Source organism: Acinonyx jubatus, chromosome A2 (genome assembly GCF_027475565.1).
Source record: "Acinonyx jubatus isolate Ajub_Pintada_27869175 chromosome A2, VMU_Ajub_asm_v1.0, whole genome shotgun sequence".
Classification (NCBI taxonomy): domain Eukaryota; kingdom Metazoa; phylum Chordata; class Mammalia; order Carnivora; family Felidae; genus Acinonyx; species Acinonyx jubatus.
Window position 1 is genome coordinate 105,265,671 of NC_069383.1, and position 24,412 is coordinate 105,290,082.

Consider the following 24,412-nt stretch of genomic DNA (forward strand, 5'->3'; position numbering starts at 1 on the left):
CAGCTGTAAGACCCGCAAACCACAGCCACACAATCAACCTGCTTGGCTGGCCAGGCGGCCCCACTGGGGAGATTCCCCTGGCTTCCTCATCCCATGAGGCTGAAAGTTCTCCCCACTGTGGGTGTGCTGGAGGGTTCCACCCACGACTGAGAGCACTTCCTGGGGATGGTTGCTGCAGAAAACAAAGTTATAAGTATCTGCTGGGAATTTCGCGGGTGTTTGGTTTGTGAACAGAAACACCAGCTTTCCAAGAGTGGGATTCCAGACGCCCTCCCCAGCCATTCCCCGTGGGCAGAGGGAACACGCGGGGTCCTGATGGCAACGGGTTCAGAGAAGGCTCCCTTCCATCGGACAAAAGGGGCTTTTAGAACCAGCTTTCTGGTGAACTGGATTAATATGTTAACATGTTGTGAGACCGTGAACTATAAGGAAGAGAGATTAGGTCTTTGTCCCAGTTTCCAACACAGAGCCGCTAAAATCCTTGGGGTTTCCTAACTGCAAGAGCAGGGAGGTGTCTCTTGTGCTAACGGGGTGGGGTGGGGACTGGTCTGTAGCTGCTGGGTCAGAACCCAGGTGACACCTGGACTGGTGTCTGGAGTGGGGAGGGGCCGTGCTGGGGGACGGAGCCCTCAGCCTGGGGGGTCTGACGCTGTCTCTCTGGGTAGATGGTGTCGATCAGCATGAACGTATTAATTAACGATTGATGACTTGGACAAATTTCAACAAGTTGCTAACTAAAGAATAACTTTTCCCTCGAGTATTTCTTTCTTCAAAATGCCTAGTTGGGTGGGTATTATCGGGTCACCATAACACCTTTTGTGACCTAAGTATACAGGGGTGCGCACCGTGGCTCACAAGGTGGCCTTCAGCAGTTGGCAGACCGGGAGCCGCAGTAACTGAGCATCCCCTACAGACCCTGCGGGCCCCGACACTGTGCCCGCAGCACACAGGCACACACCACAACTGCGTCGTAAAGGCTGGTGCTGGTTCGAAATGCCACAGAGTAGGCCCTCTCTCCAGGAGGGAGGGACGCCAGGACTCTTGGTGTGAAAGCCAACGTGTGATGGGTGACCCCAGTTTAGGGAAGCCATGTGTCCACCAACTGGCCAAATGGAGAAGGGGGCCACCCCGAGGCCCATACGAGGCTGTGTGAGCTTGGCCACCCCAAAGATGGGGTCCCACTGCCCACTTGGGGGCCGGCACAGGGGGATCTGGGAGCACAGTTCAATGACACACACGTCCAGAACCACCAGGACTGAGCGAGGACAGGTGGGGACACTCCCAGGCCAACTGTGCGGGGCAAGCCCAGGGGAGGGGACCAGCCAGACGCCAGCTCCTCCCCAGCCCCGCACGAGGCCCTGCCCTGAGACCCTGCCTTCACCTCCCTCCCTGGGCTGGCCCGACCTGTGGCCTGGATCTACCGGCCTCACTCGGGGTGACCAATGCCATCTGGTCCTCCCAAAGGGCCCCCAAATATTCCTGCCAAGCTCTCCTGGCAAAGGGAGCCTGCACATGAAGTGTCACACTGATGAAGTTTTGGGGTGACGGGGGGGAGGGGTTCCAGAGCTGACAGCCCGGAAAGAATTCTTGAAGACATCTTTGGTGCATAAAGGTGGTTTATTAAAGCATGGGGACAGGGCCCACGGGCAGGAGGAGCTGCACTGGGGTCGTGACGGGTAACTCATCACATACCCTCAGCTCGGGAGGGGGCGGGGATAGAGTAAGTCTCTTAGGAATTTTGGAAGCAAGGTTTCCAGGACCTTGAGGGGGTCGCTGTGGCCAGGGAAATGCCATTTATTACCGTTTAGTAAAACCTCAGTCCTGAGACCCCTAGGGGCCCTAAGCCTGGAGGATGATGCCAGCATGTGTCCTGGGGCAGTTGAGATAAAGGAAGGAGACTTACAGGGTCCTCGAGGTGGGGTGATGTGAAGCTGATATTCCCTTCTGTCCCCTGCAAAGTGTCATCATGGAGGCAGCTGAGCCCCTCGAGGGAGGTCACTGCACCGGTTTCAAGGACTGGTCAGTGAGCCGTAGGCAGTAAGGGGATTTGATGTTTCATTTGCCTCAGTTTCCCACGTCACCACAGCAAGCACTTGAACCCCCTTTCTGTGTTCTTGGGCGGCCAGGAGTGTCCGAGGAACATCACACAGATCCACGGTGGGGGTGGGGGGGGGGGTGCTATCCGCCTGTGCTCTGCCCTCAGCCCACCCCACGCTCCCTCATCAAACTCATCTCCACACTTCACCACACGTGTCTCAGGTGTGTTTTTATTTCAAATCCCCCGTGGCAAGGTGGGGTGTTGTGGTCAGGGCCCCCAAACTGCTAATATGTCCGGGCACACCGGCTGGAGCCCTGGACCCCAGAGGAAGTTCCATGCGGGGACCCCCAGTCTGGAGCCCTCGCCACCCTCCCGCCCAGGCAGAGGCTGTGGGGGTTGGGGTCGTCAGTTCCATAGCCCAACAGTGGCCTTCGAAGCAGCGGGATGTGCACATGCCAATTACCTTTCCTTCATCAAGCTGACCAGAATCCCAATGCTGACAAAGCTGGAATTCAGGCAAGGCTTGCGGTTCCTTCAAAGATGTGTCACCTTACCCTGGTCCAGAGTCACTATATAGTCCCCAAAGAGAGATCCCTGCCCCGCTAGGTCCCCTTCACCTGCCTCTGCCGGGCCGGGGATCTGCTCACATCTCTCTAGGTTGTTAGAGAAGGCACCTACTCTCGCTCTTAGTTTATCTTATACATTTCGGGGTCTCTTCGCATGCTCAGAGCTGCTGGATTTGTGAGGCCAACAGGCCCCCACTTTAAATAAATCTCATATTATCCTGTGACTTTAGCAACAAGCGGCGGTGGGGGAAGCCATAATCAGAAGTGCTTACACAGGCTTTATTTTTTTTAAGCCCTCAAACTAAAATTAATGAAAATTATTTCCTGCATCTCAACAAAACACGACCTATTTTTGGCCCCTAAAATTGTTTTCGACTTGAACTGATGCTTGCGCTCTTGCCAATCTTGATAATTGCTGCTCCGTCATGGCTCCAGCTAATACGTACTTTGTTAAAGTGAAAACAAGCGATAAAATCAGGAAATGCGGATTTGTATCTTCATCATACATGCATGCACACACACTCACAGACTCACACACACAATCTCCCAGTCGTACACACTCACAGGCTTGTGCATATATGTGCACCCGCACACGCGTGTGCACATGCTCACACCCACGTGCACGGTCCTCAGGAAGTGTGTTTTCAGCGCAATGGTGAGAGCATTTCCACTGCCTCCCGAGAAACCTTCCGTCTGCTCTTTAAAAGCAGCTGATGTGCCCACACAGAGGGACACTTGCCCAGACACCCTTCCGTTAGCCTACACCACCAGTTCCTGGTTCAGCCCAGACCCCCACTCAGCAGACACTCTCCACGGGGTCCGGGAAGCCGGACCCTCCTAACAGCACACAGGTGCATTTGCATGGGGCACATGACTCGGGTAGGGTCTCCCGACATCCTGCACGGACGTGTGGCTAAAAGAAATGCCCTCCAGATCAACACAAATTATCGAAATAACAATCAAGAGGAAACGAATGGGTGGCCTTCCACGGGAGTTGTAGGTCAGCGGGCGAGCCCCAGGGACCCACGGAGTCAGGCTGCAGGCAGGTGAGGGGTGCCCTGCGCTGTGCACACACTCCGCAGAGAACCTGTTCTCCCACTCAGGTCACTGCTGCCCAAGTCAGGGCCACTCTGCCCGCCCCCCACCCTGGTCAGGGGCAGGGGGTCCATGCCTTTAGGAAACATCTGCTTGGAAGAGAAAAGAGGGGCAGCCTCAAAAAGCAGTCTGTGAGCCTTTGTGGGTGACCCCCAGGGTAAACCCCACCCGTGTGCTCTGGTCAGAGGCAGACGGGGTGGGGGGGCATTCCACACACACCCGACACCTCGCCAGGCTTCACCCTGTAAATATCTGGCTTCCTTTTTTCTCCTATGTCCTCAAATTCAGAAAGTAACTGCAACCTCCTCAATGTAGTGAACAGTGGCCTCCGTGCAGAGAAGGGCTATTTGAAATCGCTCTGGGAAACAGCGTAGCGAAGGCCAGGTCACCGGAGATCTGCGACCACTCCGGGCCAGGAAACCGCAGAATGCGTCCCTACTGTTGCAAACACCCATTGTAATGGCCTTTTCCGAGGGGCCCCCGGGTCGGATCGTCATCTGCAGAACTCACAACAGCTGCTGCAGGGATGAAACACTACAAGCCAGCTGAGGCGCCCAGCACAGCGACGGGCACTGCATAAGTGTCCGATGAGTGGCTGATCTTGCTTCTAGTTCCCCATATCTGCCCCCCACGATTCAGCTGCCAGAGGACCAGCAGCAGCCCATCCTGACCCTGGCCCCAAATCAAGGCTCAGCCTTCCCCCTGCTACCCCTGAGTTTTAGATCCCTGCGTCTTCGGGTGGCTAGGACACACAACCCCACTATCATGGGTCAACACCCTCAACATCCCAGTTTTCCAGCAGGCACGGCCAATACACCAGGCTTTCCCCACCTTTTAAGCATCATTCCACACCTGGGTTCAGGAACAGGTATCAGAGGCATGAGCGAGATCTGGTCCCTGCCCTGCAGAGAAGAAACAGACAGGAAATCAAGGTTCTTAAAAGCCAAATAAACTCTACAATAGGAGCACAAGGAAACAGGCAGTAATAAAAAGTCTGGCAGTGTGGGGAAAGCTCAGCGGAGGATGTGACTTCTCACCAAAGCTGTCAGAGGCAGGGAACGGCCCCTAGGGCCTCTACACAAGTGAGGTGATGCGAGGATGTAACCTACGGTGGCCAACAGCTACACAGGATCGTTGCACAGAGACGAGTCAGGTCAGAGGTCAGCAGGGCTGCTGCACGAAGCCTGGAATTTATCTGATAAGTAACAAATTTGAACGAATAGACTGCATCAGAAATAACTACAGGTGTCTCCAGCAGCTACACCTCCAGGTGGGTTTTCGAAAACCTACGCAAAACATTAGAAGGACAGAGAAAAAATATTTGCAACCTGTATCACAAATGATTAATAGCCTTAAAACATGGATCTTCTACAGAGAAGAGAGAGGAAAATGGGCAAGAAACCCACAAGAAAGAGGGCTAAGACATGAAGAGCTGACAAACGCGAGTTGGAAGTGACCTTCAAGTCCAGGAAAAGACGTTCAGCTCACTCATAAAAGGAGGAAAGCAAATCCCAAGTTCCTCAGACGCTTGAACAGCTGGGTTTGAGCTGAACGTGTCCACTTACACACAGGTTTTTTTTTTTTTTTTTCGATAAATACCATACGTCACTGCAAACGTATGTTCTCTTCCTTATGATTTTTAAAAAAAATTTTTTATGTTTATTTATTTTTGAGAGACAGAGGGAGATAGAGCACAAGGAGAGGGGCAGAGAGAGAGGGAGACACAGAATCCGAAGCAGGCTCCACGCTCTGAGCTGTCAGCACCGACCCTGACGCGGGGCTTGAACTCACGAACTGTGAGATCGTGACTTGAGCTGAAGTTGGATGCTTAACCGACTGAGCCCCCCAGCCTTCCCAACCTTTCTTTTTCTCCCACCCAAAAAGTAGCTGCTATCAATCCAGTGTTTCTCCTTTTTGTAAAATTGCATTTCCAAATAATAAGAAAGAGAGACAGAGCATGAGCAGGGGAGGGGCAGAGAGAGAGAGAGAGAGAGAGAGAGAGAGAGACAGAACCAGAAGCAGGTTCCAGGCTCCGAGCTGTCAGCACAGAGCCCGGTGCAGGGCTGGAACCCACGAACCGTGAGATCGTGACCTGAGGTGAAGTCAGACGCTCCACCGACTGAGCCACCCAGGCGCCCCTTCCTTATGATTTTCTTGACAACATTTTCTTTTCTCCAGCTTACTTATTGTAAGGAAACTGTATATAGTAGACATAACATACACAAATACGTGTTACTCAACTGTTTACATTATCAATAAGGCATCCAGTCAACAGTGGGCCATTATAGTTCAGTTCTGGAGGAGACAAAAGTGATACATGGAAAGTCAACACCCTGAACCGCTATGCTGTTCAAGGGCCAAGTGCACACTGAGGTACAAGTTCTTGCCCATCAGACTGGCAAAAATCCAAAAGACTGACCGCTTATAACAAGGTAAGACAGAGCAGAAAACGAGCAAGACTGCCAGGAGGAGATTTTCTGGGTTGGCATGCGAGGGGCTGGAATCTGGAGGACCCTGAAGGGCTAGCTCATACGTCCTGACAATTCTCCTACTGGAGAATCTGGAAAGAAAGAGAGAAATCTCCATAGTTCTGAAGTATTTAGATCCAAAGGTTTTATTACAGAGAGGACTCTGGTGTCACCTGCAAGGTGTTTGAGACCAGAAATGAACTGCAGGTATGTAACATGGAGACGAGCCATGGCGCCCCCTTAACTCTGGATGGGCCACGGTCACGGGCTGCTCACTCTGGCCGCCTGACAAAGCGTAGCGCCTACCCTCACCACTGTCCTTTGTATTCAAAGTCAAACATATAATAAAAAATTATCAGACATTCAGAGAAACAAGAAAATAAGGTCCATAATAAAGAGACAAAGCAGGTTATAGAGATAGGCTGAGAAATGACACAGATTTGGGGATTCGCAGACAAGGATTTTAAAATAGCTGTTACAAATATACTAAAGTAACTAAAGAAGAGCATAAGGATGAATTAAAAGATGGATAATTTCAGCAAAGAAATGAAAACTACAGAAAAGATCCAAATGGAAATTCTAGAATGAAAAAATAGAACCATCAAAATTAAAAACACATTGAGTTGGGAAAATGGAGGCTGAACAAAACAAAACAACCAGTGAACTCAAAAATAAATTCACAGAAAGGATTCACACTGAAGCACAGAGAGAACAGAAAACAGGTATTGTGGTGCGTCCCCGATGTAGACAGTATCAAACGTGGTACTGTTAACCTCCTTCTAGAGAAGGAAGGAGGTTAACAGAGCAGAAGAATCTGAACAGATAACCAGCAAGGACTTGCCAACATTGCCAGTCATCAGGCTGACAGTTGAAAAGCTCAACAAATCCCATGATGGGTAAACACAAAAAAATCTACACCAAGCCACGTCCCAGTCAAACTTCTGAAAACCAAAGAAAAACTGGGTAAAAACACCCAGCGGGAAAATAATCATATTCTGGGTAACACCAAAAAGAGAGGCTAGTGGCTTTTCCTAAAAACAAAGGAAACCAGAGTGAGGAACATGAAATATTTTTTTTCAAATGTTGAAGGACAGTATTTCCAACCCTAAATTCTATAACTGGCAAACATATCCTTTAGAAATGAAGCTGAAATAAATCATTTCCAGAAAATAAAGGAAGCTGAGAGAATCTGCAGCAGCAGATCCTACACTGAAAGAAACACCACAGGGAGACCTTTGGGCTGTCAGGATCATCCAAGACGAAAGCACAGGTCTCCTGGGAAGAATACTGTGCACCAGAGGGAGTCAACATGTGGCCAAGATAAAACATAGAAAGATGTATGTCACACTATTAATTCTTTAAAAACTTTTTTAATGTTTATTTATTTCTGAGAGAGAGAGAGAGACAGAGCGCGAGCCAGGGAGGGGCAGAGAGAGAGGGACACACAAAATCCGAAGCAGGCTCCAGGCTCCGAGCTGTCAGCACAGAGCCCGAAGCAGGGCTTGAACTCGGGAACGGTGAGATCATGACCTGAGCCAAAGTTGGACACTTAACCAACTGAGCCACCCAGGCACCCCCAGGCTATTAATTTTTTAAAGCAAAAATAATAACATTGTTCTGTGAGTTTTGTAACACGTGTGTAAGCAAAATATATTATCTCAATAGCACAAGAGTGGATGGAGGCCCTGGTAATAGAATTACACTGTTCTAAAGCTTTTACATGGAGAAGTGGTCCAGTATTAACCCGCAGTACCCTGAGAATGGTTTATAATGTCTAAAATCAACAATCAAAAAAATACAAAAAAGCCAATAGAGGACATGAAGTAGAATACCAAAAGGTATTTAAAGAATCCGAAAGGATGTAAAGAAAGAGAAGCAGGACAAAGATTCAATGGAACAAAGAGAAAGTAAACAGAAAATGGTAGACTGAGCCCAGTCACCTGGATGATTGTATTAAATGTTAATTAACAAAAAAGTTCAATTAAAAGACAGAGATTAGAGGACTAGGTTCAAAAATAAAAATCAAGACCCAACTACCTGCTATATAAACAATGAACTTTAAATACAAATGCACCATTAGGTTTAGATTAAGGGATGGACTATACATACCTGGTAGACACTGGTATGAGAAGGCTGCAGATGGAAAATTGAAGGGTGGAAGAAATCAGAAGAATTGTGAGACTATATCCAAAGGAATACTAACTATATTAAAACAAGAACACTAACATGTTCTGGAACTTGGAATGTACAGACAGAATTAAGACATAATAACAACAACAGCCCAGAAATCAGGAGGGGGCACAAATATAAGTAAACTTTCTGAATGTGCTTTCATTGCACAGAAGTAGGATAAAAGTATCAACCAATATTAGAAGTCTATTGATTAAGAAGACCTTTGTAGTTTCTAGGGAGCATTGCAAAATGACTAACGAATAACTTTGAAACCAGTAGGAGGAAGTAACAGTACAGTCGTGGAAATTAACAAGTGCGATGCCACTGCTGACTTCAACAGAGGGAGATTTCCCGAGCTCCTCTATACCAGCCACATTGACCGCAACTAACAGGTGTAGTAACTACAACTGGATCAGGTAGAGGGGAGCCACTGCATGGAAAAGTTGCCCATGATGGAGTGTTTCCTGGTGCAATGATTCCTCTGGCCTCTCTCAGTGTTGCCCCAAGCACAGAAGAGGCAAAACTGGCTTTCCGGCCAGAGGAACGGAGAGAATTTGCCCCTCAAGCTAAGAGCGTCAGCGGTAAATGCCTGTTTTCTTTCATTCTCTTTGCTCTGAGCTTTGCCCAGAGGCGTGGCCCCGGCCGGGAGCTACAGCTACAGCTGTACAAGAAGCCACCAGGGAAGGGATGTCTGCGGGCCAGAGCCGGTGGGCGACTCCAGAGAAAGGCTGCCTGCTTCTGAGCACGAAGCTTCATAAGTCCCGGGCTCAGCTGAGGGGCACAGAGTAGGACAGACCCAAGGCAGCACAGCAAAGCTTTGAACGCAGAGCCGAGATTAGAACCACGGGCCACAGATGGTGAAACAGAACTTGTGACTGATAACCAAGCCAAAATCCCGCTCAGGGAAGGAAGCAAACAAAAGCATCAGCGTTCTCCAGGAGATGATAATGGGACCCTGCACAGAGAGTCTGAGGAACGTGACACTCCCCATGGAGGACACAGCCAGAAACACCAAGGGAAGTGAACAAATCTCTAGAAGAAAGACAGTGGACAAAGGCCAGCCTCTAGACAGCCCAAACGCAGAAATGATCAGACTTCCAGCAGCTTCTATCACCACGCTGTGAGGCCAAAGGAAAAACTCCAAGTGAAAGACAAGATTGGGGTTCCCAACAGAGATAGGAAGTGTTAAAAAATAACCCCACGGAGGGGCGCCTGGCTGGCTCAATCGGTTAAGCGTCCAACTTCAGGCCGAGGTCATGATCTCACAGTTCGTGAGTTTGAGCCCCGCATCAGGCTCTGTGCTGACAGCTCGGAGCCTGGAGCCTGCTTTGGATTCTGTGTCTCCCCCTCTCTCTGCCCCTCCCCTGCTCATGCTCTGCCTCTCTGTCTTAAAAATAAATAAAACATTTAAAAAAAATTTTTTAAATAATAACCCCATGGAGATCAGAGAGGAGAGAAATGTGGTAAATGAACTAAAAACTCACCTGATCAGCTCAATAACAAAATGGACGTTGTAGGGGAAAGGGCTTTGTGAATTTGAAAACAGGGTAGGTAGAAATTGCCCAGTGTGAAGAACGCAGAGAAAAAGAAAACCAAAAACAGTGACAATGATAATCAAAATAATGCGAGAGAAAGAGGAAAAGACTGGCATGGAAAAAAGAATTTGAAAAAAAATTAGCTGAAGACTTCCCCAAGGTGGTGAATAACACAAACTTAGAGATTCAGGAAGTAAGAAATACCAAGGATATTAAGGAGAACCTCAAATGAAACCATACCCAATATTTCATGACCCAACCGCAGAAAACAAAAGATAAGAGAAGAAGGAGCTGGAGAATGTGACACATTTCATGACAGGGAACAGGGATGCATGTGACTGAGGACACAGATCAAAGGGAAGGAGGCTTTGCTGAGTGGCGGGATGCCAACCCAAATGCGGGCATGTGTTCTCTGGGACCTCCGGGGGAAGCTGGACCTTAAGGTTCCTCCTGAACGTGAGCGCGTGCATTCCTGGGTGCCTCTGAGGTCCGCATCAGAGCCGGGACACCCGGAGCAGGGAAAGGGTTTGGAGAGTGTACACAAAACGCCCACACGGCTGACTCTGGGTTGAGTGTGGATCTACAGCCTAACTGTAGCTTAAGATTGAAAGCCACATGAAACTGGGCACTCTCTCTCCAGACCCGACGCAAAGTCCTGCAGTCAAATCCCCTGCTGATGTGTCCCTGTCCAGGCTTTCAAGCAGAAGTGTAGACTCTGTGGGTGGTCCCAGGGGAGACCGTGGGCTCCATCTACAATGTAAATGCTTATACAGCGCTTCTCAGAAGTTCTTTGAGGCAAATTATCTATGCATAAGTCAGTTTTATTTTTTTTTTAATTTTTTAAATGTCTTGTTTATCCTTGAGAGAGAGAGAGACAGACAGACAGACAGGGTGCAAGCAGGGGAGGGGGAGAGAGAGAGGGCGACACAGAATCCGAAGCAGGCTCTCCAGCACAGAGCCCGATACAGGGCTCAAACCCACAAACCGTGAGATCATGACCTGAGCTGAAGCCGGACGCTCAACCGACTGGGCCCCCCAGGCGCCCTTTGGTTCTACCTTTTATAAAAGCCCTTCAGCGTCTCACTATAAAGTAGACACGACTACCCATGACAGCTTACTCTTTATACGCATCAATAATGTTTCAGGGAACATGTAGTGATGATTTTGAAAGCTTGATTATTGATGGGAGAAAATAGCTTGGGTAAATTAAGCTTGGGTAAATTAAGTTATTAAAGTAAATCACTTTGCTGACTAATTTCAAATACTTGTAAAAGAATAATTAATTCTTAAGTGGGCGAATTAAAAACAATAAAGGGACAGAAAGGGAGCATGCAAACAGCTGTCAAAAGGAACGGACATATCTAGGGGTCCCTGGGTGGCTCAGTCAGTTAAGCGTCCGACTTTGACCCAGGTAATGATCTCACAGTTTGTGGGTTCGAGCCCCGCATTGGGCTCTGTGCTGATGGCTCAGAGCCTACAGCCTGCTTCGGATTCTGTGTCTCCCTCTCTCTCTGCTCCTCCCCCGCTCACGCTCTGTCTCTCTCCTTCAAAAATAAACGCTTAAAAAAAAAAAAGAAAGAAAGAAACAGATGTACCTAAACTACTATCAAATGAGTGGGTTACACAGCAAGGAATCAACAGGACAAGGAAGAATATTAACGATGACAGGGTGAGAGTGTGGCTTCACCAAGAACACGGAGAAATTCTCCAAGCATCTTCCGAACTCAGAGCCTTAAAATACACGCAGCAAAGGCTATCAAACTGGAAGGAGAATTGATTTTGGAGTTAAGTGCTGTGGCCCCTCGGCTGGCTTGTCCTTGTCCCTGACCCCCATCACCATCCAGCCTCCTCTCTGGGGGAAACCACGCCCGGCTGAACCACCTCCTGGGCCAGCACCTGCTGCTGAGTCCAGGGACCGGGAGAGTCATGCTGACCAGTCTCACTTTAAATCCCCAACACCCCAGTGGGTCCTTCATGCTGCCAGGACCCTGTGCCTCTTTTCAGGGCGGCCCCCTCCCCAGTCGCACCTCCACACCCTCCTCTCCCCCCCACCTCAAGCCCACTTTGGCTTTTCTCCTTCCTCACTACTGGCCCAGGCTTCTTTCTTCTGACCTCTCAACCCTCAGGCTCATCACCGGCCCTCTGTCCACCACGGCCTCGCTCACTGCTTTGGAAATCACATCAAATCTCATTGCTTCAAATTCAAAATGTATTTGTATCTTAAGTCTGCCTTAATCAATCACCGCAAACCGGGGGACTTATTACCTCCGGGTTCTGGAGGCCAGGAGTGTGAAAGGAGGGTGTGGGCACGGCCACTCCCTCTGAGACTCTGCACAAGGTCCTCCAACCCCACCCCCAGCTCAGGTGGGGACAGCCCCCTGAGGCATCCGGGGCATCTGAGGCACTCTCCTCCCATCTCTGCCCCCCTCCCTCCGCATGTTGGTGTCTCTCTGCTTGCGTGGCCACCGGTCAGTGGACTCAGGACCCACTCTAACCCTTCATGACCTCCTCTTAACTCGAACGATTACCTCCTCAAGGACCTACTTAAAACTACGGTCACATCCTGAGGTTTCCCGTGGACAGGAAGTTTGGCTGACACTGTCCAACCCAGGACGGGCCACCCTCTGCCTGCAAAACCATGCGGCCCACACACAAAGCACATTAGGCTCATCTCAGTACCCTCCACTCCAGAGTGAACTCTAAATCCAAAGTCTAAGTACCATCCACTCAAAAAGTTCCAGGCGTGGGGGGGCATCTGGGTGGCTCAGTCGGTTAATCAGCTAATTCTTGGTTTTGACTCAGTTTGTGAGTTCGAGCCCCACATGGGGCTCTGTGCCGGCAGCTCAGAACCTGCTTGGGATTCTCTCTCTCCCTCTCTCCCTCTCTCTGTACCCCTCCCTCTCGCTCTAAATAAATAAATAAATAAATAAATAAATAAATAAACTGTAAAAAAGTTCCAAGCCTCATTACCTAACCGCCCAAATGGCCTGGATGGGTGATCCATCCTGGGCAAAATTCCTCTCCCTGTGGATCCTTTAACCTAGAAAACATGCCAGCTGCTTCCAGAAAACACCATGGGACAGCATGGGCCATCCCAAAGGGGGAAGACTGGAGGGAATAAAAGGGCGATGGGTCCCAAGAAAGTCCAACACCCAGCAGGTGGGGCCCCAGGAAGACCTGTCCTCTGGCTTTCTCAGGGAGCTTGAGCCACCTCCAAATTGTCGGGCCAAACAGGACACACGGACTCTGGCGTCCCCGGCTCCAGACCACGGGTCTCCAATGGCACCAGCACCACCCTGCTAGTCGACTTCTGCCGTCCCTTCCGAACCTGAGAATTCCACCTCCGCCAGGAGACACCACTCCCTCCGAGCCCCTCGACCCCTCCAGGCACCCAGAGTGCCGGCCCCTGGGTGCACACACCCTTCCTCCCGTCTTTTCCCTTCAGCTGGGCTTGTCCACAGCTGGTAAGACTCCACGGGAAAGCCACCGTCTCTCCGTGACCACACAGGCACCCCCTCCCGGGACACAGACGCCCACTGCCCACCGCTGTCTGGTCCGGCCAGCCCAGGAGACCACACAGCCAGCACAGGAAGGTGCTTGGTAACGTGGCCTGAATGGACCGCTGGACCGTAGCGGGTGTCACCTGCAGGTCATGGCCATTTCTAGCCACCTGATCAGCAGTACAGTCCTAACGCATCCTCCCAGCCAGAGCACAGAGCCAGGAGGTTTACCCAGCAGGACATCTGACAGAGGGACAGTTAGGTTCCCTGTCCCCGCCCCTGTCTCCCCTGGCTGGAAGCTTCAAGCAGCTCGCCACCGAGTCCTAAAATGAGATCGCCCCCACGTTACTTGCCTCTGGGAGTTAGGACCTTCCAGTGGCAGGAGAGCCTGACAGCCACACCTCTGGGGACACAGAAGAGGGCTCGGCGCTCCCGACATCCATGTGCATGTGGAGAGGGACCCTCGGTGACAGGTCAGCCAGGGCCTGGGCAGAGGGAGGCCACATGCAGGCGGTGCCTGTGAGCTACAGCAGGGAGCCCAAAGAAATGACAAGCTCATGTCACCTGGTTAAGATGACAGGCTGACCCCAGCCATCACCACCCATAATCAGGCCAACTGAATTGTGTTAGCGCAAAGGGATGTGTTCTGAGTCTCTCTGGTTCCCCTGGCTGCACTTAACTGTACAAGCATTCAGGTACCTTGGTGGGGGGGGGGGGCATCTTTCCACTGAACATCCCCCCCTCCCCCGGTGTGTTCATTAACCACCACCACAAGATGACTCAAAGTCTGACAAAATTAACCAGCATGACACCTAGCTCAGTTTCAGCCCCTCCAAGTCCACCCCACGACATTTACGATCTTGGGGGGGGAGGGGAGATTCCTTGCAGTTTTGTCAAATAAAAAGTGACTCAAGACTGAAACATGATTCTCCCCACGTCGCTGCCCCCTGCCACAGACTCACCTCGTTGTCGCGAGACCTCACGGAGCGGGGGACGACAGCCCTGCCGCACGTGGTCATGGAACATTCGCGGGAGTGCAGCCTTGGGTTCCCGCGGGCTCGGCGCCCGGCTCTTCGACGCCCCCTAGGGTCTCCGCGCGGAACTGGCTCCTGCTGTGCGGCCGCGGCCCAGGCGGTGAGGGGAGGGTGCTGGGAAGCCCAGGACTAGGGGAGGACCCGGGTGTCCTCCCTGCGCTTTCCGACCACACTCGGATGGCAGCGCTGCAAAAGGGCCACACTGCCTGGTGACACTGGCCTAAACACAGAGGCTCAGGAATCTGGCTGCGCAGCCGGCTGTTTCAGAATCCAGGTCTCCGTGGATAGGAAAGGAGTCGTGCAACCAACCCGGAGGGATTTTTGTTTGTTTGTTTTTTGCTTCCTCTAATTTTCCAATGCAATTCGAGACCCTGTTCTGGGAGGCTGAGGCAGATAACACGCAGCTACAAGGAGGGATGGGGGCGGGGGGCAGCCAGGAGGTGACGCACGGTGTGCGGTAACCTGGACGAGTCTGCACAGCCTGCGCGCTGGCGTGGGGGGGGGGGGGGGGTTGCTGTGCCTCCGCGGGGCTGGGGACGCAGGCCCCTCTGCGCATTCCAGCTCTCTCTTCCTGTGGAGCAAGTATTACTCCTGCTTTATGTCTATATGCCAAGAGTACATCGGTCCCCAATTCTAAAGGGAGCCCGCACACACCTACCCATGTGCGCACCTACACACCGCAGGGCAGAGAGACGGTGGGTGCGCGCTGGCTTCGCCCACAGCCCTGCAGGGGGCGGGCCGGGCTGGAGGGGGGAACGCACGGGGGTCCCCAGGGGCAGTTTCTACTGCAAACTGCAAAACGCTCCTCCAAGATACCTACCCACCTCCTAGGGCAAGTATCCATTTCCGAGAGAGTCCAGGAAAGCCCCTTCCCGCGGGGGTCTCTTCGGTTTGCATTGCTGACCCACTTGCTCTTGGCAGAAGAGCCTTGGACCCGGTCGTTGTCGATTCAAGCCTGAACCACTGGCGCCCTCTGTTGGTCACCCAGGGAAGGGGCGCGCAGACACTTGAAACCACCGGGCCGGAGCGCGACCTCAGGGGCGCAATTGCGCCCTGGGAGTTCCACGCTGGTGCACAGGGTTTACATTGCACAGGGAAGCGAGAATCCCAGACACTCTCCACTCCAGCGGACCGGAGGCAACCCAGTACAAAGCGGCCCGGAAAACGGTAGTAAAAGTAACCAACTGTGAGGCCTATTCGGTTATTAAATACACCTCGGCGGTGCCCGCCTTATTCTTTTAATTATTTTCTTGTGGTGGATGTAAATAAACTCCATGTGAAAACATAATCAGGGAGCGTCCCTCCGACAGGAACAGTGGTGACGTCAATCTCTGGCAAGTCTCCTAAGGACCCACTCGCTGCCAGCCCCCTTTGCCAGCTGGGGACTTGGCAGGAAGCACCCAGTGAGTCTGCACCGCTTTGAGGAGCGGGCCTGAACCGGGTGGGGACCACGTGCGCACCTGTACGTCCCGGGAGGTGGGCGTGGGGGGGCTAGTGCAAACGGCCCCACACGTGCAGACAGAACCAGAGACCTCGAAGCAAATCGAGTATCCTAACTCAGACACGTCCCACGACTGTCCCGACCCGAGGACTTAAATTTTGCAAAGCTTTGCGAAGTACACCCGGGGCGGAGCGAGCACGCCAGTGTCCCCGACACCAGCTCTCAGCGGGGCGGCCTCACCCAGACCCGCAGGCAGACGGGCGGCGGCGTCGGGGTGGCCGGAGGCGCCGCGAACAGCGGGGTGGCCGGGCTGCCCAGTGCCAGCGGCCGGCGGGGTGGCGTTGGGGCCGGAGTGCGCGCGTGGAGCAGGTGCCTGGGCGGCCGCGCGCTGCGCGCCCCCGCCCCTGCCCGGCCGCCCGGCCGCCCGGGGCGCCGCGCGGGCCCCGGAGCCTAGTGCGCGCCGGCCCGCCCCCTCTCCCCCCACCCGCGCGCCGTTTCGGGGCGTGTCCTCGGCCACCGGCTTCTATATAGCGGCCGGCGCGCCCAAGCCTCCCAGACGCGAAAAGGACGGCGCAGCGCGGAGCACCGGCCACCGCCTACCCTGCTCCCGCAGCCTCGAGCCGCGCGATTTCGCCCGGTCCCCGCGCGCCCCGGCTGGCGGAGCAGCGCGCCCTCGCCGTGGGCGCCATGCAGAGGGCGCGCCCTGCGCTCTGGGCCGCGGCGCTGACCGCGCTGGCGCTACTCCGCGGGCCGCCGGCGGCTCGGGCCGGCGCGGGCGCGGCGAGCGCGGGCCCCGTGGTGCGCTGCGAGCCGTGCGACGCGCGCGCTCTGGCCCAGTGCGCGCCGCCGCCCGCCGCGTCCGCGTGCTCCGAGCTGGTGCGGGAGCCCGGCTGCGGCTGCTGCCTGACGTGCGCCCTGCGCGAGGGCCAGCCGTGCGGCGTCTACACCGAGCGCTGCGGTGCTGGCCTCCGCTGCCAGCCGCCGCCCGGCGAGCCGCGCCCGCTGCAGGCGCTGCTGGACGGCCGCGGGCTCTGCACCAACGCCAGCGCCGCCGGCCGCCTGCGCGCCTACCTGCTGCCCGCGCCGCCCACGCCAGGTGAGCCGCCCGCGCCGGGTGCGCGGCCGCGGGGGACCCCCTGCTCTCCCCGCCCCGGGTGCTGTGTGTGCGCGGAGACCCCCGGCCCCGCGAGGCAGGACGCTCGCCCGAGGCCCGCCCCGTAGCTGGCCCTCCGCGCGCCACGTTCTCGGAGGGCAGAGCGCCTGCAAATTGCCGAGCGCTTTCGGCAAAACTGGGTCAAAGGTTCTGTGGCTGAGAGGGAGCGGAGCCGAGGGGGCGGTCACGGACCGACCCCGTGCCCGGGAGCATGTTCCCGCCCTTGGTGCGGGCGCAGCGCGGGACGTGGGCTGGGACGGTGCGGCCCACCTCCGGAACGCGGCTTCCGCGTCCCCCAAACCGGGAGCCAGCGTGCTGTGCCAAGGATGCGGCGGGGGCCGGGGGAGCAGGGAGGTGGCCGGGGCTGGTTTGGACTGGGGATGGGTGGGCGGGCACGTTGTGGGAAATGATGTCCGTCTCTAAGATGGCAACATTGGCACAGACCTACGGCTTGCGAAGCAACGACGCGTCTCACGGTGTGCGGGAGACCGTAAGGTGGGAATCCGGTACTTGTATCCTTCGCGTTTGGGAACCTGACGTTCAGAAAGAGGTGACTCTCCAGGGTCCCGAGGCAGGGAGGAAAGTGAGTGCTGAACCCGGTTGCCACGCCCCGCATCGTCCCCCTTGGGCGCCGCCCCAGCCCCCCGTGCGTGGGTGGCCCCAGACGGAGGCCAGGTGCGGGGACTGCGGGGATGTGGACTCGGAGAATTTCAGTGATGGTGAGGGGGGTGGAGTCAGCCTCAGGACTGTTTGCACTTACTCCGAAGTGGAAGGGATGGGGTCCCGCTAGTGGGGGGGCCCAAGAGGACAAAACCTAACGTTTGGCAGAGTGACTCCACGGGCTCGGCCGCGGTCAGGCGCGGGGCTCTGTGAGGGATATGAGTTGTTCCCTTGGAGAAGAAGTGTAAGCGGAGTCCGCGGCTCTTGCTCCAAATCTCAGCAGGGTCGGCCAGCCTTCCGGTTCTGTGAGCGAAGTTTCTGCTGAGCTGGAGGCGGGCAGAGTTCTGCCCTGCCCTCCAGGCACCAAGCTGGCGGAGCTAGTGGGCAGCCCCCGCACTGACCCCACAGGAGGGAAGACCCTTTATGATTTCAGTTCTGCACACTTGCACGCAGGGGTGAGGCTCTGTCTCTGGAGGCAGGGCTGGCTCCGTTGATCCCGGAGACACGGACACCATTCCAGGATTGGTGGAAACCCAAAAGTCCAGTTGCCTAAAACGTGCACCGTTTTATCCAGCGGACCTAAAATCGCTGGATGGGTCTGTCTCTCAGGGCAATGAGGTCATTTGCTGTGTGCACTTTATTTTCCTAATGTGCTTTCTGGGCAGATGGTGACTTCACGTTCCTCTGGACATGGCTGTGCTTGGTTAGGCTGCGGTGGACGTTGGGATTACTATGTAGGAGCACCACAGTATTGGTTGACACGCTTCACTGTAAAGCGACAAAAAGATCTACGATTTGAGGAGACCCGTGGGGGGGAGGGGAGTTTAAGTGGCAGTCAGAAGTTAAGACCGTCTGTTGCTTAAATACCGAGGTTTTCTGTTCTTGCCGATGTCAGCAGGCATGAGAAAGAAAACCTGGGAGGTTTCAGAAACTACTTGGTTCTTGGAAGAGAAATGCAGATATGTTTATTTACATACTCTTAGCATCTCCTTTGTCTCCGGTCGTTCTCTGGAAAAGAAGGGGAAAAAAGCCCTAAGGTTCAAGGAAACTGAAACCAAATTCTACCTGTTGAGGAGTCTGTCAGGCTCGGCTGCCCGGCAGCTCCTCCCCCCACCCACTGGGGCTCGCTCTTCCCCGGTGAGGAAGTGGAGCCTGGGAGGAGAGAGTGTTCCCCGAGCCCCAGGGGAGTGCACCTGCCCTGGGCGCGTCCCATGGAGAGCACAGAATCTAGCTGGACGCTGGGTCCTCCAGCCAGCCTCAGAGAGGCCTGTGTTCTGTCACCTAGAGCCGCAGGCCGTCACCACATGGGGCTGGCCCCTGGGTGGCAGGGCGCTGGGGACCCCAGGGGTGGTAGATTCTGGACCAGACAGCGGCCCAAGCACCCCCTCCCGGGAGGGAAACCCTAGCACTGCTTGCTGATGACCTACCAAGGGCTCCCCCGTAGCCACCCCCGTCCCCACCATCCTGGAAAAGGACCCCAGACAGCATCTGGCTCCGCATCCAAATCCCAGGGACACAGCGGATGGTCCAGCACGGGCACGGGCGTCAGGGCGCCGGTCGCAGAGGCGGCTAGGGAGGGAGTCCTTCTCAGGGATGGAGGGCTCTGGCCCGCGTGGGGTCTGTGCAGCTCCTCTGGGCGCCCCAGCCCCTGCGTGGACAGTGACAGATGGGACCAGGGCACCGGTGGCACACCACCAAACATGCCCAGAGCCAGGAGACCTAGCTGGCCTCTGAGGGGAGCTGGTTTTGCCTGGTGGCACGAGGCAGCGCTGGGATCAGAGGCCCTGGGGCTTGTCACCTGCAGATTGCTGCCCCCACCTGGCGCCTGGGACTCAGCGGGGCGTTGGGTGGGGACAGAAGCGCGGGTCCCCAGGCCCAGGAGGCTGCCTTGGGGTAGCCTGCGGGGTCGGAGGTGCGCCCCCTGCTGGTGGACGGTATCAAGCCCTGCCCGCTGGGCTGGGAGAGGCCTGCGCTGCCCCGCCTCGTGCAGTCGGCACATTCCAGTGTCTTTATTTATTTTTGTAAATTCACTTAACTTGAGAGAGAGAGAGAGGGAAAGAGGATGCCATGCAGGCTCCAGGCTGTCAGCATAGAGCCCGACTTGGGACTTGAAGCCCCAGCCATGAGACCATGACTTGAGCCACCCTGGCACCCCCAGATTCCATTTTAGAAAGCGGGCTTCCTGGGCCGCAGTGACTGCCCTCTGCTGCCAGTACCTGGGGTTTCAAGGTTCTTTGGAATCGCTGAATGACATCTCCACTTAGCCGTGGCTCGGTGGCCGCAGTCAGGTTTTGAAAAGACCGCTGACTGTGGGTGGCCGTCACATCTGGGTGTCCCTTGCACTTTTCAAGGAAACAGCAGCGAGTCAGAGGAGGAGCACAGTGCGGGGAGCATGCAGGGCCAGCCCTTCCCCAGTGCACACCGGCTGCCTGACACCAAGCTCCAGCCCCTGCACACCAAGATGGATGTCATCAAGAAGGGCCACGCCAAGGACAGCCAGCGCTACAAGCTGGACTACGAGTCCCAGAGCACCGACACCCAGAACTTCTCCTCCGAGTCCAAGCGGGAGACAGAATATGTGAGCGCCCTCCTCTGTCTCCTCCGCCTCCTCCCTTCTCCGCCTCCTCCCTCCTCCCTCCTCCCCCCTCCTTCCCCTCCTGCTCCTCCTCCCCCGCTGCTTTCCCTTCCTCCCCCTCCTCCCTCTTCCTCCTCCTTCCCCTCCCCCCTCCTCCCCTCCTACTCCTCTTCCCCCTCCTCCCCCGCTGCTTTCCCTTCCTCCCCCTCCTCCCTCTTCCTCCTCCTTCCCCTCCCCCCCTCCTCCCCTCCTACTCCTCTTCCCCCTCCTCCCCCTCCTCTCCTCCCCCCTCCCCCTCCTCCCCCTCCCCCTCCTCCCCTGCTTTCCCTTCCTCCCTCTTTCCTCTCCTCCCTCCTCCTGTGTCCTCCCCCTCCTTTTCCCTCCCTCCTCTTCCCCCTTCCTCCCTCTCCTCCTCCCCCTTCCTCCCTCTCCTCCTCCCCCCTCCTAGGGGGCAGTGGATGCCAGCCCTAGGCACTGGGTGACTCTTCCCACCGTGGGGAACTTCTGGGGGTCTAGGTGGATGACATGAGCAGGAGCGCCCCAGTGCCCTGCACAGAGATGGTCCGTGAGGCTGGCGGTATTTTGCACGCCTGGTCTCTGACCTGCGGTGACTCCGTCCCCAGGCCTTGCTCCGGGGACCTCACGACCGGGAGCCACAGTCGGGGTCCTCGTGAGAATGGCACGGCAGGTCCCTCGGAGGGTGTGCGGGGCTGCGTGAGGCCGCCAGCGCTCCCGAGTGACCCGTGGCTCCCCCCCACTCAGGGGCCCTGCCGCCGGGAGGTGGAGGACACCCTGAACCGCCTCAAGTTCTTGGACACGCTCAGCCCCAGGGGCGTCCACATCCCCAACTGCGACAGGAAGGGCTTCTACAAGAAAAAGCAGGTGAGTGGCGTCCTCACGAGCATCCCATGCCTGATGCCCACGGGAGGCCAACGTGCCCTCCCCCCGCCCACGGGCAGTGTGCTGTCCCCTCCCCCCCCCCCCCCCCCCCCGGGGCCCTTGGTTAAGTGTGACAGCACAGGGACACAGCTGCACTGTGTCAGGGGTGACATTGTGCATAACCATCATAGGGACGTGAGGTCGCGGGCCAAACAGTGTCCCTGAGACACCCCCCACCGGCCCATCCCGCCCAGTGGTCCTGACACGTGGGCGGCGTTGTTACTTGAAGCCACGATAAGTGCGTCTCTGTGGGTCTGGTACTGCATTACGGCCCCACTGGATCTGCAGGATTCGCGAGGCCGCCGCCAAGGTGCTTGTGGCCCTGGCTTCGGTCCCACGGCCCGTCTGCCCTGGCCACCATCTCACCTTCACGCTTGTTCCCGCTCACCAGCAGCACTTCTGCTCCCCGTTCGTCCCCATTGGTCACTCGCTCAGCAGACCCACACCGAGAACCCGGGTGGGCCTCTTGGCGGGCAGTCTGGGACACGTGCACTCCGAGCTGCCGTGCGCCCTGGGACGCAGGTGCACTGGAGGATGTGTGCCCCAGTCCCCAGGTGTGCCTGCAGGTGTCCCCGAGGCCCGAGAGACACAGACTGCCCTGGCCCTGCCTCTCTGGAGGACTCACTCCTACATGCAAGTGCAGAGGGCCCTGAGAGAGCCTCCATGGGTCGGGACCCCGTGGTGGCGCCTCCGGGCTCACTGTGTCCCCTGCGCCCTCCCACAGTGCCGCCCGTCCAAGGGCAGGAAGCGAGGCTTCTGCTGGTGCGTGGACAAGTACGGGCAGCCGCTGCCGGGCTTCGACGCCAGGGGGAAGGGTGACGTTCACTGCTATAGCATGGACAGCAAGTAGACACTGCTCACCACGTAAGCCTGGGGGCCTGGGCTCGGGGGCCCCAGCGTCTCGGGAGTGGGGGACAGACCCTTCCACAGGGCGCAGCCCAGGGAACTGGGGTCTGAGGTCAGGGTGTCTCCAAGGCCCCTTCCCTCGCTTGAAGGATCTTGGACGTGTTACGTTCACGCACATGCAGGGAATTCCAAAAGTGAGCTTTTCCCGCCGGCTATGGGTGGTTTACCTTCCTGGCGGCTGTGTGATCCACAGGGACTTGCTCTAGGAACATGCTCCCAACTCAGTGGCATGGCTGTTCTTTTCTGTAAAACACATCGGGGATATTCCAACAGTCTGTGATTGGTAGGATGGTAGCAAAGTGTGTTTTGCGCCTAACACAAAAATGAGATTTTTAAACCCTGCCTTTGAAGAATGCCGTCCTGTTCGATACTACTTTCTCTCTTAATAAACGAGAGGGCCGTTGGGGAAAACAGAGTGTTTGGTCTCCTCAAGAGAAATTGAAGTAAATAGAGGAAATTTCCCTGTCGAGTTACGTTTGTTTTCCTTCCAGCGGGAAAGAAAGAAGTCACGATTTTGGGTGACGGGGGACTCCACCAGCATGTCCCCACTGGCAGGTGCTCTTTGCTTTGCTGGGTGTGTGGGACAAGCCACCACCACCCCCCCCCCACCCCCGCTGACGTGCCGGCTGCCTGGGTCTCAAACCCCGTTATCTCAGGGCAGGAATTGAGCCTTTTGACATGGGGGAGTTATTTCAACCTGTTTCTCTGTCTGTTTCAGTTCACGTGGAGCTCAGAAACGCCTTATTTTGCACAAGAGACCGCCAAGGACATGATCAACTGGCTACAGCCCCAATTTATATTTCTTTTTGTGGTGAATTGATTTTTCTTATAACCAAAGTTTAGAAAGAGATGTTTGTGGCGCTAGGGTTCTTCTGGATGGTGGACTGGAGCCCCTTGCGCTCCCCGGGGGTCTGTGAGACACAGTTTGGCCTTTCCTCTTGCTTCCTTTAAAAGTTCGTGTAAGTCAAGCACAGCGCGGCCGGACCCCGCCTGTCCCCGGGGGCTGTCCCCACCTGTCCGCCGGCACGGCTGGCCCTCCGCTTCAAGACTGAGCAGTTGTTACCTCTGTAGAGTGCACGATCCGTCCCCACTCGGCCTCTGTTCTGCAAGAATGGGGACCCCACACCCTGCTGTCTGGACGTCCCGGCTCCAGCGACAGAGATCTTGCAAACCTGCAAGTGGCCTGTCCTGGGGAACTGGCAGAGAGCGCAAGTGGAGTCTCATGTGTAAAAAAAAAAAAAGAGGAAAAAGACCCAGAATGTTCTAGGGAACAACTCCAGAGACACACGGGGGTAGGGGGGTGACTGGCCTTTGCTGCCGGCTGCAGGGGTGGGGGACCGGGGCAGCAGGACTCCCCTGGAATGAGAGCAAGGTTCTTTGATGACCGCAGAAAATAGCGTTTTCCTGTTCAGCAATTCCAGAAAGAGGGTTTCTTGTTTTTTTGACAAGCTCTGTAAAGGCAAAGGATGTTTATTTTATTCTCTCGCCTTTGTCCTCCTTGGCACAATGTAAAAAGAGTAAAAATGGTTTTATTACCTACAAAGACGGATGGCTTGTCGGGGACGCTGGGGGCACGCCCCCCACACTTGGCCTCGTCCCCCCCTAAGTCACACATGGGCGCAGAGGAAGTATGTTCTCCACGAGCTGTTCCCCAGATATGCTAGAACCCGTGCGAGGTCATCATAGACGAGACACTAGAGAAGAGTGGGAAACACAGCCTCCACCAGGAAGCGGAGCTCCGGCAGGCAAGCGGGGGCGGGGGGGGGGGGGGGGGGAATGCCCCGGGTGGTCGCACGGGTGGCTCACGGCCTCCTTGAGAACACAAAGGGGTCTCAAGACCTTCTGCCTACCTATTAGCTTTCCTTTATTTTTTTAATTAAGTTTTTGGAAAAAAAAAAGGTATTTTTGAAAAGTTTGTCTTGCATTGTATTTATAAATAGTAAATAAAGTTTTTACCATAAAGAACCCCCCCCTGCCCCATGTTAGTGACTGACCCTGGGCTTTGTGTCGCTAGTGAGATAATGCAGAGTGGGGAAGATGTCCTGAGCATAGAGCAAGTGTCTGTTAACAAATGCCTTTGCCAGTCCGCCCGGGGGTGGGGATACCCGGGGCAGGGGAAACCCCAGCGAGCCCCCCCCCAGGTTTCTGCTGGCCCCACAGTGGCATCAGACCACACCTGCTGGGAACCTGCAGCCTAAGAGGCGGATCGTGGCCCCGTTTCTGCCGAGGGCGTGCCCAGCAGATGGCCGATGCTCCTCACTGCATTTAGGTGGTGTTCCCTGCTGACCTGTCCCCGTTGGGTAGTGTTCACTGCTGGGCGGGGGAACCCA

General features: G+C 55.4%; 1 protein-coding gene and 1 long non-coding RNA gene across 3 annotated transcripts; one reads left to right on the forward strand and one right to left on the reverse strand.

Annotated features, from left to right (window-relative positions):
• Positions 1-1,013: 1,013 nt before the first annotated feature.
• Positions 1,014-16,327, reverse strand: LOC113595578 (uncharacterized). Of its 2 annotated transcripts, none has more exons than XR_008296940.1 (4): positions 14,337-16,327; positions 4,737-4,985; positions 4,531-4,601; positions 1,014-3,049 (listed from the first exon to the last, which is right to left on the reverse strand). It is a non-coding gene; the product is annotated as an uncharacterized LOC113595578 (long non-coding RNA). The 2 variants fall into 2 exon arrangements; XR_003416106.2 differs by lacking the exon at positions 14,337-16,327 and adding an exon at positions 8,277-9,681.
• A 62-nt stretch (positions 16,328-16,389) lies between these two features.
• On the forward strand, positions 16,390-24,047 carry IGFBP3 (insulin like growth factor binding protein 3). Its single transcript, XM_053218750.1, has 5 exons — positions 16,390-16,945; positions 20,014-20,240; positions 21,000-21,119; positions 21,901-22,040; positions 22,801-24,047. Exons 1-4 carry the CDS (start codon positions 16,537-16,539, stop codon positions 22,024-22,026), a joined length of 882 nt encoding a protein of 293 aa, XP_053074725.1. The 5' UTR covers positions 16,390-16,536; the 3' UTR covers positions 22,027-22,040; positions 22,801-24,047.
• Positions 24,048-24,412: the final 365 nt, after the last annotated feature.